At 24.6% G+C, this 9507-nt stretch overlaps 1 protein-coding gene across 7 annotated transcripts in view; it reads right to left on the reverse strand.

The window, feature by feature from the left end:
* LOC110653051 (receptor like protein 21) overlaps positions 1-9234 on the reverse strand; it is a 39973-nt gene extending 30739 nt beyond the window's left edge. For 2 of the 7 annotated variants that reach the window (XM_058148813.1, XM_058148814.1), the window contains exons 1-4: positions 8765-9232; positions 7937-8092; positions 6904-7041; positions 5470-5544 (exon numbers count right to left, since the gene is read on the reverse strand). In XM_058148813.1, the coding sequence (XP_058004796.1) occupies positions 5470-5544; positions 6904-7041; positions 7937-8092; positions 8765-9191 (796 nt within the window). In that variant the 5' untranslated portion in view covers positions 9192-9232. Of the gene's footprint in view, positions 1-1738; positions 1877-5469; positions 5545-6903; positions 7042-7936; positions 8093-8764 lie in introns of all 7 variants that reach the window. The other 5 variants (XM_058148809.1, XM_058148806.1, XM_058148807.1 and 2 more) reach the window with 4 other exon arrangements.
* Positions 9235-9507: the final 273 nt, after the last annotated feature.

Raw genomic sequence — 9507 nt, forward strand, 5'->3', positions numbered from 1 at the left:
AATCAGAATCAATATTAAAATATGAAATTCAATTGAATTTCATAAAACTCATGTTTAAGTATAATTTCATAGTTATTAGAATTCATTTACCCTTACTTTCTAAAATATCCCATATAGTAAAACAACAATTTTTATTTTAAAATTTTTTGACTGTTAAAATAGAAGTTTAAGACAACAATATATTCGAGAAATTGTTTAACTATCAAACTAAAAACTCATTTTGTCCACTCTAAAATTGAAATTGATTAAAACAGATAGGATGAAATTATAAATATTATTTCTTGTCAGCTTAATAAAGAAAAATGTAATTTAAAAAAATATAAGAATTAAAATATCATAATTTTTAATAATTCTAGAAGCCAAATATAATAACTGTTATTTACCCAATTCTAATAAAAATAAATTTCGAGAAAAACCCATACGTAAAAATCACAATAACTATATTTTGATAATATGACATTTAACAATTTCAAGAACTGATAATAATTATAACAAGTTACCTAATTATTAGAACTAATAAAACTTAAAATTTTAACACAAATTATCATTTTTTATGTTTTATTACATTTATAAAAAAATTAAAATTAAGATTAGAGAAAACAAATTTATAAAATAAAGAAAATATATTTAAATGTTAAGAATTATACATATTCAAAAGATTAAATTCATAGAGGTCAATTATATATTTTTTCTTTATTAATTACATAAAGTATTGCATAGTTAAATTTTTAATCGATTTTATTTATTGTTAATATTTTATAATTTCAATATTATTTTAACTCACTTTGAAAATTTTTTGAATTCGTCACTAAGCTGCCATATGTGAATGCTTTATACATTCACATATGGCAGCTCTAAAAGATAAATTGGATTATTTTATATCTACTAATAAAAATAATAAATGAGATGGGATATGAAATTACCTTTAAGTGAGAGGGAACCGTTGAATTTATTGTAACTTATATCCAGTACTTCCAAATTTTTCAGATTATTTAATTCTGAACCATGTGTAGTTGTGAAAAAAAAAAAACAAAAAGATATATATTAGAGATGAAATTATAATAAGTCATCTACAAAATATTATAAGTTACTATTTTTAAATTTCTCTGAAAAACTATTTTAGAAGTGATCTAAAACTTAAATTCTTCAAATTTGATAATTTTAAAGCATGCAGTTTCAGTTACTAGTCACTTTATATAGTTTTGTTCATTCATTTTATGCAGCTGAAATTAAGTGAAGAACTATATTTTCGTGACTAAATTCTATCAAATTTAAGTTCAATATGAAGTTCAATTATCATCAAAATAAGGCCTAATGATTAAAAAAAAAAAAGTCAACTTTTTTCTTAAAATTATAATTTTATCTGAATTATATCATATTTAACTTAAAATTATATGTCATTAAAAAAAGAAAAAATAAAAAATTTACAATACACATAATCTGTGTAATAAATCTTAAAACAATTGCTTAAACATGTAGATTTTTTTTTTGTATGTGATATTGTAAAACTATCAAAAGAATTTTGAAAAATTCATTTATGTTTACAAAATAATTAATTTATAAATAAATATAATTCACCCAGATTTGAAGTTCACCTTAAATTTGTAGGATGTTGTTGAATCCGTTGCCACTTATATATAAGGATTTCAAGTTTTCCAAGTTACTTAATTTTGAACCAACAGCAAAAAAAATACAATAAAAAGAATGAGTGTGAAGAAAACAATTGTAAAAATCAAACCTTGGATAGGGAAGGAACCTTCCATGCTATTCCCTCTAATTTTCAGAGTCCTAAGTGATGTAAGAGCACCCAATGATGATAATATACTATTATTGAACTGATTGTAACTGATGTCCAAATCCTCTAATCTTTCAAAACCTGTACACCATATAATTTTTATGTTATTTCAGGACATAATTAATTATTAATAAGCCTATGTAGTTGTGTAAAAAAAATGCACATGTTAGAGATTAAATTATAATAAGTCATCTAGAAAAAATTGTAAGATACCGTTTTTGAATTTCTCAAAAAAAATTTTTAATTAATCGGAATTATATGAGACTAACTACCTGTATGAAAATTAATATTTTTGTGACTAAATTGCATCAAATTAAAGTTCAACATGAAATTCAATTATCATTAAAATAATGCTTAATGCGTAAAAAAAGTCATTTTTTTCCTTAAAATTACAATTTAATCTAACAATCTTAATTTTCATAATACACCAACTTATATTTCATGTTAGATTTCTTATGAAAGTTCTGTTATAACTAAATGACATTAATTATTTGCAAGAAAAGCATGTTTTAGTATTAAATTGTAACCAAATGAAATTTTATATCAATAATAAAAATTATAAATTTTAATATTAATTTCTATTGCTGCACTATTTAATAAAATTATGATTCATATTTTATTTATCTTAATATTTTATTTGAATTATATCATATTTAACATAAAATTATATGTCCACTTAAAGAAAATGTAATTTACAATATACATAATCTATATAATTAATCTTAAAACAATTTCTTAAAATGAAGATAAGGTTTCAAATTTATATGCGATTTTCTGAAAAAAAAAAACCATTTATTTATTATAAAAATAATTCTTTTTTAAATGCAATGACAATTCACCAATAGGGATCTTAAAACTAAAATTTTCACATTATTTAATTATGAATCATATGTAGTTGTGCATGCAAAAATTAAAAAATAAAAAATATACATATATTAGAGATGAAATTATAATAAGTGAGATCAACTAACTATATTTTTATGACGAAATTGTATCAAATTCAAATTCAACAATGAAATTCAATTATTATTAAATTAAAATTTGCCTAGTGATTAAAAAAAGTCAATTTTTTTTTCAAAATTACAATTTAATCTAATAATATTCTTTGAATTATACCATGTTTAACTGAAAAATATGTCATTAAAAAAGAAAAGATATCAGATTTACAATTACATAATTTATATAATAAATCTTAAAATAATTGCTTAAAACATGAAAATCATTTTTTATTTTATATGTGATTTTGTAAAACTATCAAAAAAATTTGAAAAATCCATTTATTTTTATAAAAATAATTAATTTATAAAAATAAACAAAATAAATAGCTTCTAATAAATAAGACAGCAATTAATTCATGTGTGTAAATATATCAACCCACTTTAACTTTTGAGAAAAGTACCCAAAAAAAAAAAATCCTTGTGTTTTATTTTTTTGTCAAAATAGTGCCTTGCGCTTGTCACCGTTAGCATTTTTAAGCCAAACTATTTAACAACATTAACTCTGCTGATATGGTACTGACGTAGAGTTAAATATTTAATAAAATATAATTTTTAATATAATTAGTTCCACATATAATTAAAATTATTTAATTTTTAATGAAAATAAAAATAAAAATTAATTTTTTGTAGAGAAAATAGAAATTGATTTTTAATAATGAAAAAACCAAGCTTTGACATTTCCCCTTTCTCATATTTTCTCACTCTTTTCCTGAGAAACAAACAAAATCTAAATGCAGTCATTGCCCAACCTCTTATCAGCCACCTCCATAATTATTAGAAATCTCACATCAAAAAAATATAAAGTAAAAGGGTTTAGTATTTTTTTTAAATTTAATATGATATTAGAGTCAGAATTGAGTTATTACTTTTAACTGTTCATAAAATTATATATTTTAGCTCGTATATAATAAAAATATTAATTATTAAATGACAACTAAAAGGGAAGAGTGTTAGAAATTTCACACTGAAATAATTGCCTAGTACTCAAGTATGCACCCTTCTCAATGCAACCACCACACCCATTCCAATAGGAACTGGAAGCTGGCAATCTTGGTCCTAGGTCATTGCCCTCACACCACCTCAGGAAGACAGGAACCATCGCACTGAATCCATAGACATCGGGCTTACAGGTAGCTTTGCCAATATTAAAGTATCCAGGGACAATGTAGCCCATTATTCCAGGCATTCCTTTGAGCTTTGCACAGGAGATTTTCTCATTCTAAGGCATGAGCCAGCCCAAAATCTCCTAAGCCAGCATTGAAGTTGGAATCCAAAAAAACTTGTGGCTAACCCAAATCAGCAAAATCCACAAAAATCCCCGAATCAAAACCAACCCACAAAATCTTTTGTGTTAATCTTCTATTGCTTTTCTATTTATTTCAAGAATGGATAAATTGCAGAGAAGAAATTTCAAATAACTCATCTTCACTTGTGTGTTGTAGAAAATTGAGAAGATTAGAATGGGTAAGGTAATAATGAGAAAATAAAGATGGATGAGATATTTTGAACATAAACGACATCGGCATGATAAGTTAAGGTGTAAATTCAATTTGGTTTAATTATTTAGCAACGGTTAGATTTATTCAATATTTACGAACTCTATGAATGTTTCTTTATTCTTTGCGTCAAGGACGTAGTGAAAGGAATATCCCTATTATTGATTTAAGACTAGATGGTTATGATGGCTGTATGGTTGGGTTTAAGAAATACAGGATATGGGAATTAAGAATGAGAATCAAAAGCTTGAGTTTGCACAGCTATATGATTGGATTTAAGAAATGCATGATTTGGGAATGGGGGAAGGACATGTTCTTCGCTTTCTTTTCCTTTTAAATTTTTAAATTCACTTAAAATAAAAAATATAATTTTATTTAAATAATTTTAGAAAATGTAAATTTAAGTTATTTAATTTCTATTTATTATTTGTTGAACCAACTAAATTAATTTTTTTTTAATTTTTATTTGTTTGTGGGACCCATTCTATTACAATATATTATTTTAATATGTCATGTTAGCAGCTTAACACCGTTAGTGTCATTTGAACCATTTGTGCTAACGGAAACAATCTCAAGACACAATTTTGACAAAAAATGAAACACAAACATAAAGTGTCAAAAGCATGAAGCCACATGATTTTTTTTTTTAATTTTTCCTTAATTTTTTTTATGTGATTCACTATTGTATTATTTCATATATAAATAATAACTATGCTTCATGCATATACATATATAAAGGATGTACATTCAGACAAAACTAAAAGAAAGAAGGAAAATTTTAAGAGTTTTAATATTTTTCTAAAAAAATTACCTATATGAAATTTTAGCTAAAGAATGATTTACAAAGCATACTTTTGAAAATTTTAATTCATATAAAGAAAATATATTTAATAATGTTAATAATTATACATATTCAAAAAATAAATAAATTCATAGAGATTAATTATAAATATTTTCTTTATTAATTATTTGTTTATTTGTTGTTAAATTTTTAATCTATTTTATTTGTTGTTAATATTTTGTAATTTCAATATTATTTCAATTCACTTCGAAAATTTTTTGAATTCCTCAGTTAAGTCAAGCATTTTTTTAAAGGGGACACTTAGTAGTTCTAAAAGATAAATTGGATTGTTTTATATCTAACAATAAAAATAACAAATGAGATGGGATATGAAATTACCTTCAAGTGAGAGGGAGCCATTGAATTCATTGTCACTTATATCCAGTATTTTCAAATTCTTCAGACTATTTAATTCTGAATCATGTGTGGTTGTGAAAGAAAAAACAAAAAGATATATATTAGAGATGAAATTATAATAAGTCATCTACAAAATATTGTAAGTTACTATTTTTAAATTTCTCTAAAAAAAACTATTTTAGAAGTGATCTAAAACTTGTAAATTCTTCAAATTTACAATATATATAATCTATATAATAAATCTTAAAACAATTGCATATTGATTTTTTTGTTATATGTGATTTTGTAAGACTATCAAAAATAATTTGAAAAATCCATTTATTTTTATAAGAATAAGTGGGAGTAATTGGATGTTCTGATAAAATAAGTGTGAAGAAAAAGATTCCAAAAATTAAACATACCTTGGATAGGGACGGCACCTACCATTGTATTAAACATATCACTAACAATCAAAGTCTTAAGTGATTTAAGAGCACCCAATGATGATAAGATACTACTATTGAACAAATTGCCACTGATATCCAACTCCTCTAATCTTTCAAAACCTCTACATCTTATAGCTTTTATGTTATTTCATGATATAATTGATTAACAAATAAGCTTCTATGCAATTGTGCAAAAAGGAAAAATAAAAATCCATATATTAAAGATGAAATTAAAATCCATATATGTTTTTGAATTTCTTAAAAAAAAAAATCTTTAATTTCAAGTAGTTGGAATTAAATTAGATTAACTACCTACAAGAAAATTATTTTCATGTGACTAAGGAAAGAAATTGTAACTGAATTGTTTTTACAACTTTATGGTATATATGTATGCCAGCTAACAACAGTAACCGCACCCTAACTAATCCAACTGGTAGAGTGACTTCTGTAACTAATCAATTATAAGTAAAGTTATAACTATATGACTGTGATCAAAATAAGAAAACACTGCTACATATAAATTTTATCATATTTTAGAAGTTGCATCAAATTCGAGTTCAACTTCCACTTATCATTAAATAAGGCTTAATAAGTCTTTTTTTTTCCTCAAAATTACAATTTAATCTAACAGTTTTAATTTTCATAATATACTAACTTTTATTTCATGTTAGATTTAACTAAATGACATAAATTATTTGCAAGAAAAAAGCATGTTTTAGTGATTAAATTGTAAAAAATTGAGATTTTATAACAATAAAAAAATTATAAATTTTAATATTAATTTCTATTGCTGCACTATTTAATAAAATTATGATTCATATTTTATTTATCTTAATATTTTATTTGAATATGTCACTATAAAAAGATATGCAATTTACAATATATATAATCGATATAATTAATCCATCAAAAACATTTGAAAAATCCATTTATTAGTTGGATGTTATGATAGAATAAGTGTGAAGAAAACAATTCCAAGAATCAAACATACCTTTGCTAGGGAAGGAACCTTTCATCCTATTATCTTCAAGAATCAAAGACTTAAGTGATGTAAGAGCACCCAATGATGATAAGATGCTATTATTGAACAGATTGTAACTGATATCCAACTCCTCTAATTTTTCAAAACCTATACACCATATAACTTCTATGTTATTTCAAGACATAATTAATTAATTAATAAGCTTCTATGCAGTTGTGCAAAAAAGAAAAATAAAAATGCATATGTTAGAGATAAAATTACAATAAGTAATCTAGAAAAGATGGCAAGGTACTGTTTTTGAATTTCTCAAAAAAACAAAATTTCAAGTAGCTAGAATTAAGTTAGATTAACTACCTACAAGAAAATTATATTCATGTGACTGAATTGTTTCTACTAACTTTATGGGATATATGTATGCCTGCTAACAAAAGTAACCACACCCTAACTAATCCAGCTGGTAGAGTGACTTATGTAACTAATCAATTATAAGTAAAGTTATAACTACGTGACTGTGACCAAAATAAGAAAACACTGCTACATATAAATTATATTATATTTTAGAAATTGCATTAAATTTGAGTTCAACAGAAGTCCAATTATCATTAAAATAAGGCTTAATAAGTCATTTTTTTCTCAAAATTACAATTTAATCTAACATTTTTAATTTTCATAATATACTAACTTTTATTTCATGCTAGATTTAACTAAATGACATTAATTATTTGCAAGAAAAGCATGTTTTAGGGATTAAATTGTAACAAATTGAAATTTTATAACAATAAAAAAACTATAAACTTTAATATTAATATCTATTGCTTCACTATTTAATAAAATTATCATTCATATTTTATTTTTCTTAATATTTTATTTGAATACATCACATTTAACATAAAATTGTATGTCACTAAGAAAAAAGATATGCAATTTACGATATACACAATCTATATAATTATTCTATCAAAAACATTTGAAAAATCCATTTATTAGTTGGATGTTATGATAGAATAAGTGTGAAGAAAACAATTCCAAGAATCAAACATACCTTTGCTAGGGAAGGAACCTTCCATGCTATTGCTTTTAAGAATCAAAGACTTAAGTGATGTAAGAGCACCCAATGATGATAAGATGCTATCATTGAAATAATTATGACTAAGGTCTAAGGTTTCTAGCTTCTTTAATTCTGATAATCTTTCAAAACCTGCACATATATAGTATACACCTTTTTACACTACAAAAAATTAACTTGAATAGAGATGAAATTGACATGGCTTGTAATGCCCATAGATACATGGGCAAAGATGAAATTGATTGTAGATTTATGAAATATCATGATATATAAACCTTTGAATAAAGCATATCTTTGTTAGGGAAGGAACTTTCTCTCTATTGTAATTAAGTATTGAAGACTTAATCTTATAAAAAAAAAAAAATTAAAGTCTTAAGTGATATAAGAGCACCTAATAATGATAAGATACTATTATTGAATCTATTGAAACTGATGTCCAACTCTGATATAATAGTACCCAATGTAATGAACCTTTTATTCTATTGATTGTTACTAAGAATCAAAGCCTTAAGTAACATAAGAGCACCAAATGAATTAAGAATCAAAGTCTTAGGTGATGTAAGAACACTCAATGATGATAAGATTCTATTATTAAAATAATTAACACTAAGATCTAAGACTTCTAATTTCTTCAATTTTGATTATCTTTCAAAACCTACATATATTATAGGGCAAAGTCTTTCAAAATCTTTTAGAGAAGTGCACCCAATAACTTACTGAAATAGTATATTTGGCAAACAAATAAAAAAAATTATAATATAGATAAAAGAGCATAGGATATGTAGAAGAGCATAGGATATGTACCTTCATCATAATCAATAAAACCACCAATTACATTGTAGGATAAATTAAGATTTCTGAGCTCTTTCAACTGCTGGAACATTGACACCTTTATAAACCAAATATTTTCATCATCATAAAATGATTTGCTATCTATGTCATGTTGTCGTGTATTGTTGAGGAAGAGCTCAATCACGTGACTTGTAGTAGAATTACACGTGACACGCTCCCATTTACAGCAGTCACTCATTGAATCATCAACCCAAGAAGAAAGAAGATGATCTGCATCAGCTCCATCTGATACAACAAATTTCTTAAAATTTAAGAGTGCCGATCTCTCTGCTTCAAAGCAACCTTTGTTTCCATGGATTTGAATCCACAGGATCATAAAACCCAAAAATAAGCACTTTGCTAAATTTGCCAACTCCATTTGAAAATGTGATGCTCCCATTCACTACTTCTCCCCCTTATAATTACTTATACTCATAACTAGTAGTCTACCATAACATAATGATAAAGACCCTTTTTTTTTTAATAAAAATTCAAATTTATAATTTTATAATATTGTTGAAACAGACAGCTCACTCAAAAGGGACCCATTTATCTTCCCACACGTTAAGAAATTTAGCGCGTCGTCCACTGCAAGAAAACTCGCCCATCCCCTATGACGGGTTGTGCTCTCTACTTGTTGACCACGCATCAAGGTAATTAAATTTCCTTGCACAATGCATGAATCTTCAACTAGGATTTTTGAGGAGTTATTTGTA

Source organism: Hevea brasiliensis, chromosome 6 (genome assembly GCF_030052815.1).
Source record: "Hevea brasiliensis isolate MT/VB/25A 57/8 chromosome 6, ASM3005281v1, whole genome shotgun sequence".
Taxonomy (NCBI): domain Eukaryota; kingdom Viridiplantae; phylum Streptophyta; class Magnoliopsida; order Malpighiales; family Euphorbiaceae; genus Hevea; species Hevea brasiliensis.